Source organism: Rhinolophus sinicus, chromosome 2, assembly GCF_057876585.1.
Source record: "Rhinolophus sinicus isolate RSI-liver-muscle chromosome 2, RSI-T2T, whole genome shotgun sequence".
In the NCBI taxonomy this organism is placed as follows: domain Eukaryota; kingdom Metazoa; phylum Chordata; class Mammalia; order Chiroptera; family Rhinolophidae; genus Rhinolophus; species Rhinolophus sinicus.
The window spans coordinates 74,356,785-74,374,617 of NC_142502.1; the positions used below are offsets into that span (position 1 = coordinate 74,356,785).

Sequence of the window (17,833 nt, forward strand, 5' to 3'; positions counted from 1 at the left end):
GTGGCTAAGCCTTTTGCTACATCTATAGAATGGGGAAAACAATACTTAACAGAAATGCTGTGAGACTCACATGAGGTAACAGGTATAAAGTATCTAGGGCATAGTCAGGCAGCCACAATATTTTCTGTACAACACTACTTTCTCAGGACATATTTTATGTAAAAGGAGTTTGAAGGTTAAATAATGTGAGGGAAAATGGATTAAATAATATGAGACAGATTTCTTGAGTATATGACCTTAATGTGCTGCGCATATTAAATCTCCAGGGAGGGGCTTTAATTCGCAAAGTTTCCAAAATCGGTTTGACTCACAAACTCTTATTGGTAGAATGCTGCACAGGAGTAACTAACTATTCAGAACATATTTTTGGAAAAACTAGTTCAGTGGAAAATGTCAAATAGACCTGATTTTGAATCCTTGCTCTGTTACTTATCAAATTAAACTGTATCATCTTTCCTTATCTGTGAAATGAGGATAATATTTACCTCATATATTTACTGTCAGGAAATTGAGCTAAAGTACACTAAATACTTAACACTATGCTTGGTAATCAATGAAAATTATTTTCCTTATTTACTGGAAAATAGTATATCCTCAAATTTTATTCTGAAAATTCCTAAATGAATATACGATGTATTTTGAAGATAAGATTGTACAAAATGATTAAACTAATAGTATATCATGTTGTTTAAATCTTGATATTTCACCTGTAGAAGTAGATGATAAGGAAAAGAAAAATACATATTTAGCTATTCTATTTAGACTATTGGTGTATGTTAGAAATACCCGCACAATTGTACCAGGTCACACCAGGTACCTAATAAAAATAAAGTTCTTTTTTTTTTTCTTTTTTTTTTTTTACAGTTATACTCAGATCAACAGGACTATGACAAAACGTTCTGAACTTCTAAACAAATCATTCCTATTAACAAACTGCTTGTCAAGAACAACAACTAACAGTAAGCCTGGACAGCTGAGCATTATAAAGAATTTGAGTTAATTTTTACAATATTTATGATTTTATATTTTTTTCCCAATTCACAGACACAACTAACATTTCCTTATTCTTTCCTGTGGCACAAGCAAACATGGCAGTAGTTATCAGTAGGATAATTTTATACCTATGAAAGTGAAAACAATTCTTAGTAGCATGACCATGTTTGCGTTATTGAGCAGAACTACTTGGGCCACATAGACACAATAATTCTGCCTTTGTTGGTTCTTGTACTGCAGGTACTCCAGTTACAGCTCTTTCCTTCTCTTCCTCACTTTAGGCCAAAATATTTGACAAAGTTTGTGTCTGTGTTGGTTTGTTTCACTGACTTACTACTTCCTTACCTTCTATTAACTCCAAACTGACAAGAAATATTTAGAGTCTACGGTATGAGTCATCTGCAAGGAGATTTATTTTGGATATGAAATCCAAGATGGAATGAGAAGAAAATAAAGTATTAGGTTCTAAGCTCCAATTTAGAGACTATTACATCCCCTTTTCTTTCATCTTTAAAGAAGCATCATATCATTACACGTCTTTATGAGAAAGTTTGTACTGCAGCACTTCTGAACTGGAGAGGGGATGAAGGCAGGGAAGGTTTAAAAGATAGCAGGTCAGATATCCTCATTCTTTAACTGAAAGGAAGTTGAAGATCAATCATTAAAAAGGAACTGGCAAAAATGTTATTAAAAACAAACAAGATAAACGACAGTAGAATCCAAAAGGAAATATAAAAAGGCTAAAACAAAACAAACTCATAATCATGAAAACAGTAACACTGCCATGCACAGAAGGCGAGACCTGTTGTGACTAGACAGGCATATGCATTGGGAGTGGGGCCGCTCACAGGCAGTACTTAGAATTTTAATTGCAGAAATTGGTTCCTCAGTTTTAGGAATGTGTCAACAGTTCCACAGAGGCTTATCAGTCTCTGGATTTTGAATCTACAAATAATCTGCCTGGATCAGAATTAAAGTATATTTGGAAACTTTCCCACAACCTCCACATAAAACAAATTTTGACTACTTGGGAAAATAATTTTATGTATCTGTAATTATACCACGGAGGGAGAGATGGAAGAATAGGAGAATGGAAAGAGAGTCATCACACACAGTTACCATTACCAAATCCCTGTATTTACCTGGTGGTATGTAGGCATTCTGCACTTCGTCCTCGTTTTGCTCTGGGCAGCATAAGAAGCTCACTGCACAGACAGGATGGGTGGTGAGTGAAACAGATAAATTATGAGGCATTAAATGACATGGGATAGGCCAATGGTATGCCGATGAAAACATGAAGAGGGAAGAAACCAGATTGTCTGCACTAGCATATTTGCTTGAGAGGTTAAACAAAAATAAACATGACAGTATTTTAAAAAATTTAAACAATAAAGTACAAACATTATGGTCAAAGTCCTAGCAGTTGTTGATTTGCTATCGTACTTCAAAGTGATTTTACAGAATAGTAAAACAAAATAAAACTAAACCAAACCTTCCCCCGATAAGACAGAAATCTATTTCCAATTCTAGACACTTGGGTATTTTAACAACTTTTAAAAGGCCTAAAATCCTGGCCTTTCTTATACTAATGGGAACCCTCAAATTTTTTATTTCTTTTAAGCAACTTAAAGCATAATAGTTTTCTTGGCTTTTATAGCCACTGAAAATGCAGTATCACATGTTATGTTTCTCCTTAACCAACCAAGAATATACTTGATTAGGACTGCTTTATTTAAAAATTTGGTAAAATTTTAAAATAAAGCTTTAATTCCACTCTATTGAATGCCCTGGTCTCCTTCCTGTCCCTCCTCTCCTAAATTCATGGTGGCCCCAATGAATGTTGACAAAGTACCCCTCATTCAACTCGACTCAAACAGTTGTGTGGGATCCGATTCCTCAGAGAAGCTCCTGACCCTGTACCCAATATAAACTCCACTCTCTGAAGGTCATGGCACCACTTTTCACAGTAGGATGACAATTAGGGAGGTAAGAAGCTCTGCTTGAGTTCTGTGTCCCTGACTACACGGCAAAAATCAATCATTTAGCACCACTATCATTTCCCGACTCCTCCCTGAAAATTTCTCCACTTCAAAAAGCCGGAAGAGAATATTCAACAAGGTGGGTACTGTAACACCTTAACGCAGACCCTGAGCTTGTAGTGAGGCACATCCTACAGATATAGTTTGAGAAGAAAGTCTGTGGGCATGCAAAACAACAGTTATAATGTAGATTTTTCAGTAATTGTGTCCAGGAAGTAGTTGTTCATAAGAAATACTCCATCTCAATATTTTCTATTTTATGGAAATATATTTCATAAAAAGTAGGGATACAACAATATTATTGAAGTTCTCACAGAACCTCTGCAACACTGTCTTTCAGATGACCTGTGTCCAAAATTTTTAATAACATAAAATATACAATTTTATAATTACATAAATAACATCCCAAAGACTGCAACCCAAAAAATATAAAATATTTGAAAATCACGTATGTAGGCTCACTTCTATAATTTAGGATAGTATCTAAGTCGACAAAATGCTGTTCATTTGAACATGGCTAAATAGAAATTTTGATTTAAAAAAAAATGCATATATTATGACAGTATAATGTTAACCAAGTATTTTCTAGAATTGCATTTCTGTTAGCATATCTTACCAGTTGTTCTTGTTCAGTTTTGAGTGATGAAATACTTTTACTCTCTACTTTCCTATATTATCTATCATATATTAAAACAAAGAAAAATTGATAATGTTTAGATCATAATTTGAACAAATACCTGTCTTGTTCAGATAAATACTGACTATCCACATCTCTGGATCTGTGATCAACTGGAATTCGGGAGGCATCATGGTGTCTGGTTGGAGAACGTGACCTTCTTGTTGGATGAATTTCATCTAAACTCCTAAAATGATTACAAAAATTCATCTGCATCAAATGGTGTTATTTTAAATCAGGAATGCAGACTAACGGGAAAGAATTGACAATAAATGACAAGCAAATGAATAGCTTGAACAGTGTTGGCATCTTAACCAAACACCTATTTTATTAATGACTTATAGGTATTTATTCTCTATGAGTACTCTGCCTCTGCTGCATTTTTCCAACTTTCTTTTGCATCTCTATCAAAACAGGACTACATTTTTTATCTGCATACTTAATTAAAATTTCAGAAGTACACTTCATGACATAGAGTGCTGTATTATTTATGTAGTATATACTTTTCCAAGCATTTAAAGTGCTTCAAAGACACAATCCTAAATTTCCTGAAAATACATTCTGCTGTTTAATCTCATCCTCTTTGTCACTTCTCTCCACAGGTCTGACTCATACCATACGATTTCCCCTAACAGGAGAGAAAACTGGCAAATGGAATATAAGACAGTTATTCAGAAACTGTGCTTAGGACATAAAATTCTTCCATTCCCTAGGAAATTTCTTGAGATTATGAAGAGAATGTTGAAATTAAAGAACAAAATGCTGCGTAGCGAATAAACAGGCATTTTTGCCTACAAATGATTCTGAAAAAAGTAACATGATTGACCAAACCACCATTTCATTTCAGTGAGAAGCCGGTGGCAGTTTACATGGTATTGTAATAACAAAGTCCTGTCAGGAACACAAAGCCCATTGCAAAGCCTACCTCTGTAATGGCACATTTGGTAAACGTGAACGCGGCCTTCCCTGATCATCGCCGCGATGAGGAGATACTGAACGGGAGCGGTGATGAGTTGCTCTTTGCTGTTCTGGCACAGTTAATGTTGTAGATTTACTTTCTCTAGCACTAGATCTATAACCTACTGGCAAGAGTACACACAAAAAGCAATCAGTATTCTTCTATAATGTAAACATTAAAGTGGAGATAGCAAATTTAGGTATCTACAGCAGGCACTGACCTATTAAGATAAATGCCATGCAATCAGTATCATTAGCTTTACTTTCAAAACTATTAAGTGTGTATGTACACAGTGTGACAACATATACATGCATAAGAACAGATTCAAAGGTACCATGAAGATTCTGAATATAAATATGACAATTGATGCCTCAAGCATTATGATGAGTTGGGATACTATTTTAATTGAAAGAATGAATGAGTCAGTGATTTTTAGGAATGAAAATCAAGCATCTGACAGGGAACTATAGTTAATATACAAGTCAATGCTTAGAAATTTGGTGTCTCTTTAATTGTAACTTACTTTTTCTTCCGAAGGCTAAATTATTTTAGTTGAATTTCTGATCGCTTCACTAATAAGAAAATGAAAATGATATCCTACTAATTTTAATTAACAAAGAAGAGTAGTAGACCTTCACTATTACAAATATTGATCATGAATTTTGCAAACCTCAGGTAATACTGCAAATTTCAAATGAAAACAATGAATGGGGTAGAGATAACTATGGCAATAATGGAGAGAAAATTAACCCTCCGAAAGATACAATCGTCAAATCTACCCCAGACGTCTGAAACTATTCCATAAAGATGTCAGCAGTAACATAATTAATACAGTTAACATAATTGCAATTAAAAATCTAAGTCAATCTCCTCTGAGGCAAAAAGTTTTACATCATCTCTGCTTTTAAGATAAAATAGTAATCTCAAATCCATGGTAACAGTTTAATTAAACTTTTTTCACAGGGTCATTGTTTGTATTATTGAAAGGAAAATAAAAAATTCTGTGGCCAAAAGAATAATAATTATTTATACAACTACATAAAATGTCCGTGAACCAGGAAAACATTAAATTTAACGGGGCAGCTTGAGCTCTTGTTCATTTATTTACTTAATAACTCCCACATTATTTTAAAAATATGCCATGAAACATTATTAAAGACAAACTAAATAAATCATTATTAAAAGCAGACTAAAATTCTCCAACAATTTTTTTTTTTGTGATTGTATGATCTTTTGACTAAGTTTAATGTAGAAGTTCTTGAAATATTTCACAAATTGCAATTTGACAACATTGAGACCAACGAAACTCAACTATTTTTGTCACTCTAAAATCATCGGTATGACCAAATAATATAACCATAAATGTTATAATTTCATAAACTTTCATTATGTAACAAAAATAATAGCAATTAAGCTATTATTTTTAGTTTAATGCAGAAGGTTTCTTTGTTGTTGTTCAGATGTATAAATTGTAATGTTAAGTCTAGAAAGAGCCCAATTACATTTAAAAGTAGGGGCTTATTTCATAGGTCATTATAAAAACTGGCTGCTTTCAAAGATATTTAAATCCAGATCTGAATTACTTAGACATTTTAAATTAATCTTTGGTATCATCTGATAACATTTGGTATCAATTATATAACAATTATGGAATGTCAATATTGAATTGGGAGCACATTTTCAATATTTCAATGAATATTCAAGACATATAAAGAGAATTTTCAGATTTGGTGTAATTATTATGAAACACATTTTAGAAAATTTAGGTATCTTATGGTTAAAAAGGTGTAATTCAGGTTTTTCTTGGGTTCTTTGTAGTTACATATAAATTAGTGTCTTTTTTAATCCTATCCTAATACACATTTATAGTTCTTTGCTTTTAACAAAATAATTTGGTTTTCTTCATATTATGTTTAACTTAATGTTTATATGTATGCTACCTTCAGAAAAAGGTGGGAGGGAACTATTATTTTATGCTTATTTCAATGCTTCTGTTGGCTCAAAGTTAGAAGTTAGAGGGTTCTCTTCCATTTTCTGAGTTTGTAGTAATGCTCTGAAAAGCTGAGGTTGCCATATGCCTTGCCTCAGATGAGGGCAATCTATATAGGGTTATTTTTATTCTTCTTAAGTAGAAATAAAAATAATTTATTTTAAATAACAATAAGGCTATGATAACTATAAAGGTAATAAAATGTTGTCCCGGAGGTCTCAACTGCTTTCAGAACCTTAAATTCCCTAAGTGGAGAAACAGTAAATATAGCAAACAAGAGCATGGAACTCTGTGATTCTGAGAAAAGTCAAGGTATTAGAAAGTTTAAGGTATGCCTATGGTAGGAAATTTAAATCAAGCTTTTGAACTTCTTTAGGTACAACCAGAAACTTCACTGAGTGCATTAAAACATATGTAGAACTGGCATCTACATCTCTTCATATTGGATGCTAGGAAATGTAGAAGCAGATCTGTAATCAGCCTCTAAAAGTATACGGGAATGTATCAACACATTTGTTTGTTAACTTATCCCCTCACTTTTGTTTTTTTTTAAGCTGGTTGCCTTTATTTCACCCATGCTCATCTTTCCTCTTTATTTAAAATGTATTATATAATACTGAGTGGTTTTATATATATATATTTGCCACACATATGTATATTCTGAAGCTACCATATACCCGTTTTGAGCCAATAAAGGCACACTTGAAAATACGAATATATTACATTATCTCCTTTATTAATTTATGAATATAAAATATAAAATATTAAGTATTGGTTATGTAATTTATTCATTATATTTTAAATGCTAAATGAAAAATGAACATTTGAAATGATAATTTAGGTACTATTTCTATATGATAAAAGAGCTTACATATGTTTGCAAACTCCATGATACGGTATATTTCAGTATGGAATATAAATATATTTATAATTCAGTGTTCTTTGGTGATGTCCATCTTTAGTGGGTCCCATAACTCCCATTTTGGCTGTTGTCCTTGTGATCTTGTGGGGAAGAGAAGAAACTCACCATTTTATAATACTATTTATTGAACTGGCCATTTATTAATTAATTCATTCACTATGTTGCCTCATCCTAAAATATGAAATTTTAGGTGAAAAAAAATTATGAGCACCACTCACAGAAGTTAATTCTATTTAGATGAGTTGATAACAACAGCATTAAGGTTGATTACCAGCCAACATTCTTGTTAGGAAGGTTTGATGACTTTCCTTCTGGGAATCATTTGATTGCTATTTAAATATGCCAATGGATTTAATACACAAGCACTTTGCTGCTTTCAATTTCATTAAAAAAAATAATATTATATTAAATTTTCTGTTAAAGTTTCTGTGGAGAATGTATGCAATTATTATGATCCTTTTAGCAATAAAAAACAAAGAAAAAAGAAAACAAGGTATGAAATGTTATCCACTATTACCCACGATGATCTAAACTCTCCTGAAGATCTGATATCCAAGAGTAATATCTAAGTATTAATATGTAGATGTGCACACCACCAGTTTTATTGTTTTTAGGACTATTTTCAACTTTAATACAGCAATTCAATACTATGTTTTTTCTAAATTATGGAAGCAAATGAAACCTAATTTTAGAGAACTCTATAATTTTCTCCAAGTTTTAATGAAGTTTTATGTACCTCTCCAAATTGTGAATTTAGTCACTAGTGTGGAATCTGTCTATTGACTTTGCCAAAATCACTGCCCTCAAATTAAGTGTATCCTCATCTGAGAAATTATATAAATTAAGGGGACATATATCAACACCATCCTAAAGAAAAGCCTTTAATAACTCATATTTGTATGTCCCAACATTTTTTCTTTAATCACTTCTTATTTTATATTTCCTTAGTTTTTATTAGTAAGTCAAGGAAATAGTACAGGATCAGTGCCAAGAAAATAAGCCTTCACTACTTGGTTTTACTCATTTTTCTGACAAAAGAGTCAGATGAGAAACAGATTTGAACTCCATAATGTCAAAAATGTTTACTAACTTATAGAGTGACAAAAATGTTGACTTGGAATGAATAGGGAATCTTTCTAAAGCATTTCCTTATTTGAAAACATACATACACATCCTATTATAATCTGTGGTAAACACATCACAAAAGCATTAAAAGTGAAGACATGCGACATGCAATTTGAAACCCTGCCATGCACCTTTCTCAGTATATTCCATGGAAGGCCACATTATTTTCAGAAACAGAGGAAGGAAAATCATAGATATACAATATAAAACACAGGATAATTTTTATTTAAGGAAATTAAACATATCCTTTCAACATGAAATTCATATTTTCACTTATGCTCACAGCATTGCCAAATAATGACTTTAACCTAACCAGCCATGCTTCTAAGAAAGAATCAGACTCAAATAAGTGGGGATGTTCATGAATAGTTGTGAGTCAATTTTAAATGTTCTTAATAATTTGGAACACAAGTCACCACGGAATAATAAAATACTGATTTCCCTGTGCCATAGCTCCAGATCAGTATCCCAAAGAAGCCTGGAAATGGACGGTGACAACAAGCAGAGAAACACATGAAGCAGGGCCATGCTCTTCACCCACACACCTGGAGGAACTACTCCAATACCATCATCAACCTCAAAATCTGAGATGTCACTGTCACTGATACGCTGAGATCCTGCACAGCAATAAGGCAAAACAGATACCTCGGTGTTTCATTGTTTTATGAAATGTAAAGGACATGGTCACAATTTTTTTTTTTTTTAATATCAAGCTAATTATATTACTACCACATATTTTTGTACAAGAATCATACAAACTAAATAATGAGCTGATTTGTTAAAGTAATGTTTGTTCTCCAAGGATAACATTTTCTCAGTATTTCTTCCTTAAACTCACTGAAGACAAACAGAAGGAAGGGGACTTCATTGACTAAGATTTTGACTTTTCAAAGTATTTTTCAATTCAAGCATTATACTAAAAGCCTATAGCAAAGTTTTTCACCTTTTTTTCTACCCAGTTAAGTGCCCAGCTTTGTAGTTCAGGAAAGATGGGGCTGAGTACAAAGGTTCAAAGAAATCTCTCTTCGCTGGAGCTCTACTGAGCTCATCTTCTTGAAAGGACATCGAGGCCCTTTATAAAATATTTATGTTTACCTTCAAAATTAGCCATTATACTGCATTAAACATTAATTTTGAGGAAATGCTTGATCGGAGAAGCACTAACATGAAATATTTAATTATATGAGGATACAATTTGGTTCTAGATTACCAAAATGAAGCTTCTAAGTTTCACTAACTCAATTAAAGATTTAGTCACAACTCCAAAATTTAATGGATATATGTACAGAAAAATACTGTTTTTCTCAATCACCAAAAGAATACACATATTACAATGTTTTTCTATTTTTTTTATGAATAAAAATACTAAAAATATCCAGGAACTATAAAGTTATATGTTGTTGTTACATATAAACAGTAACCCATCAATAATGACAGAAATTACTCTATCAATTCCCCCATTAACAACTGAATCAGTAATGGGCAAAGAATTATAAATCAAAGTTTCTGAACTTTCAGCTCTGGAATTACGTTAATATACAGAGGGTGCCAAAAAAATGTATATACATTTTAAGAAAGGAAAACTGTATTAAATTGTAATACTCAACATATGCCAATAACAAAAGATAAATATAAGTCACGTTTGACTTCTGCAATTACCAGAGGTGCATCAGCGTCCAGAAAATTCTGATTACGGCGAACTACTGCTTGAGCAACGTTGGCCCAAGTGTCCACTTGTATACTTTTTTTTTTTAATTAAAGTTTACTGAGGTGACAATTGTTAGTAAAGTTACATAGGGTTTTTTTTGGCACCCTCGGTATATACTCGTATATAAAACTTTCATTAGGAAAATGGAGAAAATAGTTTTGCCAGGTGTCTTTACATAGGTGAATAATTTTCCAATATTTTGATCTCTAAAAAACATTAAAAAATTATCTAGAATGGTAATCTCCAACTAGATCATTACAACATAATTTAACCTACTTTGTAGTTTTTTGCTGGAGCTTTCTCCGTGAATGTGTCGCCTTGACATGAAAGGTGATGGCTGAGGCAGAGGTAGTGAAGATTCATCATGTGTCTGAAGTTTATACCAATGTGGTTCATCATCTAAAAGCGCTGTCTCCAATTCTATGAGGATCTGAAAGGGCAGTTCTCAAATTAAATCAAACACATTTACCAAAACATAATAAAAAAGTAACCCTAATTAATACATATTGCAAAACTTGCAAAGAGCATTTGACTTGAATCTTTACAATATACATCACCTCTCCAAGAAATTCACTTTCTTCTTCTTGCACTCTTGGTTGATCCCACACAGTTATTTCTAACATTCGTTCTCTAAAATCTCTACGATGTACATGCGAATAGACAAAAGTTTGATTCCATTTTGGTTCTAGTACTTTCTTTACTGTTTTGGTCCTCCTTTTACTTTTATCACTGAAAAATAAGTATATTTTGTAAATGAAAAAGCAAAAACAAGTATATGCTGCCATCTACTGTAGCTACATGTAATATTGCTATTGGGATTTTTACTACTTTTAATTCATACCATTTAATATGTCTAAAAACACTTTAGAGGTTAATACTATTCTAATTTTAACTACAGTATAAGCAGTGATTATAATTATGGGTGGACACATACGTAGGTACATTCTAAATGATGTACAGCTATCAAAGACTAATAGGCATATGACTAAGGTAATGAAACATTTAAAACTTGGCAGATTATTTTTTAAAAAATAACAAGGTTTGAAGGATTATTTTCCTCAGGGATAATGCAGTTTATTCCTTCAGAGAATTAACTATTATATTTTAAAACTATCAAAGGTCTATGTATATGTCCACACTCTCAAAATGTATACATAAATATGCGCAATTTTTGGTATATCAATTTTACCTCAATAAAGCTTACAAAATAAGTAAAATTATATCCCAGGAGGGGAAATTCCACCATTTCTATTAGTAAAGATTGTTGCAAATTTTTTTCTAAAATTATTCACTACCTTCTATCTGGAAGAAAATACATTTTTACATAGGGATTCCTGGGACGCCCATCTACTCTAGAAGGTAGGTCTGTTGCTTGCAGAACATTTACAATCAGCTGGTGTCCCACTTTATCATACCACAGTTTCACCTAAGAGCAATGAAGAAAGGAATTATTTGTAAATATTATGAGCTATAATTTTATCAAAAAATACTCAAATTATTTTCAAAGAAAGAAATTTTAAATTTCAAAATAGTTGAATTATAGGTATTATTTCTGAAAAGAATACCAATTTGAAAGCATTGACACCTAGAACTTGACTTTTCACGCATTTTAAACAGGACTTATAACTGAGCGTTATTAAGTCCAGTGTTATACTCTCTTATGTTATGAAAACAAAACTAAAGATAAAAATTTTATACAAAACTAAGGGAAGTGGGAGATATTGAAAACACTTTCCTTGTTTTTTTGTTTGTTTGTTAGTTTTAAATGCTAACCCCAGTGCTTGGTGATTATAAGTGCTTAATGATTACAGTTGGCCAAATACATTTTGTAGTACCATATATAGTTGAAATAGAATGAGACTTGATGTTAGGAACAATATATACAAGTGATTTGGAAAACATCAGGAAACATGTTTACTGTGGGCCTATTTTACACCAGGTACTGTTGTTTTCTGTTTTTTTTCTCGTTTAATTTTTATAATTAACCTATCATAGGTGAATTTCATGAGAGAAGGGGAAAAAGAACAAAGGAAGGTGCAGTACATAACTGATGCATTCAAACTAATGAAGGCCAAATAATAATATTTCATGATAGTTTGTATAAAGAAAATTGGGAAATGACACACTGAAAAAGTATTGTTAGACTCCCAAGAACCAGAATTTCAGCAGTCAATACAGTTGCGTTGATAGGGGACAATTTTTATTATTATTTTTTAAATTTAGAAGCCAGTTTTGGTTTCATGGCTAAATAAGAACTATGCACATAGCTGTTTAATGGGTATATACTGGAACATATTTAAGAGTCATTATTGCATATAAAATAATTTACCATGGGATTGGTCTTTCACAGTAAGGGGCAGATTAAGGATTCAAGCCTGGATCTGTATGAATTATTATCTCTGTTCTCAGTTAATTTCAGAGATGTATTTTTCGTAAAACCCAAATGGATTTTTATCCCTCTTAAAATAGAGGTGGAGTGTATGAGAGATTCACACACACACACACACACACACACACACACACACACACTGAGAAAAAAGATGCAGGGCAGATAAATACAAAAGACTCTACAAAGATATTCAATTTACTAAAAACAGAAGTTAAAATTAAAAAAGGTTTTAAAAGTAACATCAAGCTTACAGTTATCTTCTTCAAGTAAAACCAACAGCAGCAAAAACAGACTTATAGAAATTCACTCTTTATTAATGAAGCGAAAGATCAACTAGCATGTATAGAATAATTTGAAGCAAGATATTATTTTAGCTATTCATACAAATGTCCAGTATTTTACCATAAACTATATAGATGTGGCTTTTCCTAATAGCCATAGTTTCTTTACTCCAGCTTTTTCCAGATCATAAATAAGGCATCAGTGAGGAAAACTAGCTTTTTCAGACTGATATCTGCATAAAGAGTTTTATCAAATGTCTAAAAATGTTAAAAAGAATATTTTAAATTTAAATATTTCAGGCTCCTGGCTCACAAGTTTGTTAAGTAAACGGAACATGACTTTCTAAGTCTATTATGTCTAACCAACTACTTACCTCAGAAACTTATATAACACACAAAATATAATGGCTATTTTATTTATGTTATCATTTAATGTTCAGAACATCTGGCATATTGTAGGCACTCAACAAATACTTCCAAAAAAATATGTGAACAAATGAATAATCTAATAAATGCATGAAAAATTGATGAAGTAGATTATTGTGTTAAATTACTATGGAAATATCACAGGCTTCAAAGAAAGCCACACATTTCTTTTAAGATACACTCAGAACAGTATGAGTAAATACTAATAGTCTTCAACATGTACAAAAAATACATACAGAAAGCTGTCCTGGTAAGACTTGTGGGGCATCTTTTAGAGCTCCAGGACTTGTTGGAGAAATAACAGAAATGGAAGGCCTTTCCATCTTCTGAGATTCAAAGGAACTTGAACCTAAAATAAAAAATAAATAAAAATAAGAAAATAAAAAAAATAAGTAATCTTCAGTAACATATTTATAACATTTGTGAGGGGAAAAATATTTTTTATAAAATGTTAAATGCATCTGCTATTTGTCTAAAACCATAATTAAATACCATTAATACCAGCAGAACCTATTTTCAATTGGATAGTAGCAGAAATTATCACGTTGTCTTCTTTGATTAATTGCCTATTTGAAAGGTATTTAAAATGATATAATCAGATGTGTTTATTCGCTTCAATTTGTAAGTATTGATTTTCTACATTTCTAGAGGGTATTGTACAGTTTAGGCCCTTGTGGGTGGGCCCCACACTTTTAATGATAAGAAAGACGGTACACATTACATTAATTATATATATTGTACACAATATAGTAATTATATTGGCTAAAGAATCATACAATTTGAACTATCCTTACTGAAATTAGAATGCATGCATATGTAACATAATTTATGAGTATATCTAAGCCTGCAATTCAACCCTGTTTTAATGTAAGATTTACCATCTATCTCAGTTTAGCTCTTCCAATCGAAACACTGAATGTTGTCAGAGAATCCTGTCTCTAGAGATTCATCACAAGTGATTTGCTTCACGTTCTTGTGGAGGAGGCTGGCTCCCCACTCAGCCAATCAGTGAGGCTCCTCTCTCTCCTTTTTCAAATGAAAACTCTTTCTTCCCAGATCACTGTTAAAGTATACCCCGACACCATCAGCAGTATAAAATTGCTGCATAATGCTATAATCCCAGCAAGTATAACCTTGAACCCACAGCCATTCAAAACTTAGCTTTACTGATAAAACACTATTTATGGAGCATTGCTTGAGGATATGTCATCCACACATTTTTTTTCTATGCATGTAAATTAAGCTTAAATAAAGCCATATAGCATCATTCTGTGGCCTCCAAAGACTTTTAACTATAAGAAAAAGTGCTACAAAATTATTTGTTAGGATATCTTCTTTATCAAGTATCCTTAGGATAACTGTTTCCTTGGGTCTCAGTACAAGAATGATGTAGCTTCTAACAATCAGTTTGTTTTTAATATTAGAGCGGCATACCCTTAAATAGTATCAACACTTTAAATTATGCATTTGGTTCCATTTCCCTTTGTGTACTGGTTATGAGAAAGCTCAAAACCAAACATGAGCTCTTCTCTAGCCGGTATGCACAACATGATGGTATGCATTTGATATACTAACCTAACCTCTGGTTCCTCGTTTATCTCACTCATATATTTCATACCTCTTTATGACCACTGTCACTTGTTTTCCCCTTAAGTCACCATGTATTTATGTTTTTATTAGCTGGGGTACATAACAGTTGGTGAACAAAGTCAAATATTATTAATTCAATGCTGATCCACGGCAAAGTAAATATTTGGGTCACTTCCACATTCTCATTGAAAACTTCATTACTTGTTTATACTTTATTGTACACATTGTCATCTTCTCTTATCTGAAGTGTCTTTAATGCTCATTAGATAATTCAACACTCTAGTCTCATTGCCCCTTGACCCACTTATATCCATTGTACTTCACCGCTATTCCACGCACTCACTTCCATGATCATACAGGACGCTGATGTGCTGCTTTCAGCCCATCTGTTAATGTGCCTGTTTCCTTCACTAAACTGCTCATGAGACTGACCTAATTATCAATCAAACTGAATAATCACTGAATAATAAATTTTTATGTACAGCAACTAGAACTATTACCGATATAACAACTGATGCAGAAAGGTATTATCGCCAGTAAAGATTTTCGTAGATCAAAAAAAAAAAAAAAAGTAGAAAAAAAAAAACTTAAAGTGGAATTTTGAGTTTTCAATGTTTGTCATGGTTGACAACTTCTGATATCTTTGGATATAACCTTAGTATAGTTACATCAATTCATTTATATCAAATAGCTACAGAAAATGGAAAATCTTTATTCTTCAATATTTATTCAATTTCATTCACTAACAAGGAAATCTTATACTCACTGGACTCCAGTGGAGGATGGGAGCTCTCAGGAATCCGTGGAATGTCACTAAAAGAAACAGGGTATGGTGAAAATCCCATTAGCTGAAATACTCTGCCTGAGGCAATCACAGCCACATTTTACTTCAGTCTTGTGAAAAGTCCTTTTGGGTTTTTACAGGTGTGGAAATGGACAGGAGTTACTATTAAGGCAATTACTAATGTGCATGAATGTCAAACACCACACAAAAATAAAAACTGCAGTAAAAATAAGTTTTTACATATTTAATAGCAAAACACTTTAACATGACAACAATCAGACTAATATTGTGGCTAAAATTACCACAATATTTTTACTACCAAAACAGCAGGTTTTGGAAATAAAATAAATGTTAAAGGTAATATTTTACTTCAATTCTAGAAAATCAAAATGACACATATTTTACAAATCAGTAATATGCTTTACAAACACATCTGAAAGAGTTTACTGAATGAAAGGGATGGAAACATCTCTTGATAATAAAATAATGTGGTGAATATCATGGGCAAAGTTAATAAAATGAAAAGGATGAATTGCTTTGAAAATTAAAAATGGTACAAGCTTGCAACAAAAAAGCCAAAATACTTTATATATGTGAATATATAATTCATATGCACATATATAACCCTATATAGAGATTCATATCTCTATACTGAAGTTAGCTAAATATATGGTCATTTACTATATGATTAGAAAGTGACTTGTGAGAACACCCATTGCTGTCACACTCACAAATTACTCTGAATAAATATTTAATGTAACCTCAGCTTAATCCATTTATTCACTGTGACCTTAGCAACCCTGGACCAGCTTGGTTTAGGAATTGTTCTGCACAGAACTAACTACCTCTGATTTTCCACAGATATTTTAGTATAAATTTAAGGAGATCAACAATATGCAAGTATTAACCTAACATATTAAAGCAGACTGGAGTAACCTCGTACCAATAGAATTATTAGATAATATTGTTTAAGAATTTCTAACTACTTACCTTGTTATCTAACTTCAATGTGATTTTCTTTGCACTTTTGGGGGAGTAAAAAAAACAGTTTTCTTTGTTTGATTATTTTCCTGCCTCTCATTTCCCATTACAATTTATACCTCTTACAAATGACACTACGTCCTGTATTGTATATTTTATAAATACATGCTATTATATATTTTTGCATACTAATTTGTGTAAAATTAATGTTTTATATAATAATTAAGAGATTAATTTGCAATACTTAAGACGCAAGAAAAGAAACCAACTGTGTATCTTCTGCTACCTTCTTCTAAATTTATCTCAGCAAATTAAAGGAAAATTTAAAAAAATCCACAAACAGTTTTTTAGATAGTACAAGTTCTTTGAAAATCAGCCTCAGAGTCAATTATGAAAGTTTGAGTTTGGAAATCTAAAAGGAGGTACAAGCTTTGGATTTTATATTCTTGTGAAAGAAAAACTGTGAAAAAGTTGTAAAAAAAAAAAGTAAGTGATTCTGAATTAAAATTGATTTCATGTTAATTGCTTCAGTGATATTTTTAGTCACAAATTTCCACTCGACATTTACACACGAGTGAGGTAGCAGAATAGTTCCAATAACAATTATAAGCATAAAGGTCAAGAATATTATATTTCGTAGGTTGGCAAAAATGGTCAATAACTCATGATGACTGATGTACTGATGTCTCTTAGACCTTGGGTTTTTTGTTTTGTTTACTATTTTATGTCTCTCTTTTTAAATTCATTTCCAATTACACCTGACATACAACATTATATTAGTTTCAGGGGTACAACATAGTAATTAGACATTCATATACCTTACAAAGTGATCACCCCGGTAGGTCTAGTACCCATTTCATACCATACACAATTGTTACAATATTATTGACTATATTCCCTGTCCTGTACTTTACACCCCCATGACTATATTTTAAGTGGCAATTTGTACTTCTTAATCCTTTATACTTTTT

General features: G+C 32.0%; 1 protein-coding gene across 50 annotated transcripts in view; it reads right to left on the reverse strand.

Moving 5' to 3' along the window:
• The window catches only part of RIMS1 (regulating synaptic membrane exocytosis 1), a 448,418-nt gene that overhangs the window by 126,522 nt on the left and 304,063 nt on the right, over window positions 1–17,833 (reverse strand). For 28 of the 50 annotated variants that reach the window (XM_019749294.3, XM_088795608.1, XM_088795621.1 and 25 more), the window contains 9 exons: window positions 15,864–15,910; window positions 13,744–13,856; window positions 11,707–11,837; window positions 10,969–11,140; window positions 10,688–10,841; window positions 9,249–9,320; window positions 4,634–4,790; window positions 3,770–3,895; window positions 2,136–2,198 (listed from right to left, as the gene is read on the reverse strand). In XM_019749294.3, coding sequence (XP_019604853.3) covers window positions 2,136–2,198; window positions 3,770–3,895; window positions 4,634–4,790; window positions 9,249–9,320; window positions 10,688–10,841; window positions 10,969–11,140; window positions 11,707–11,837; window positions 13,744–13,856; window positions 15,864–15,910 — 1,035 coding nt within the window. The remainder of the gene's footprint in view (window positions 1–2,135; window positions 2,199–3,769; window positions 3,896–4,633; window positions 4,791–9,248; window positions 9,321–10,687; window positions 10,842–10,968; window positions 11,141–11,706; window positions 11,838–13,743; window positions 13,857–15,863; window positions 15,911–17,833) is intronic. The other 22 variants (XM_088795626.1, XM_088795625.1, XM_088795622.1 and 19 more) reach the window with 3 other exon arrangements.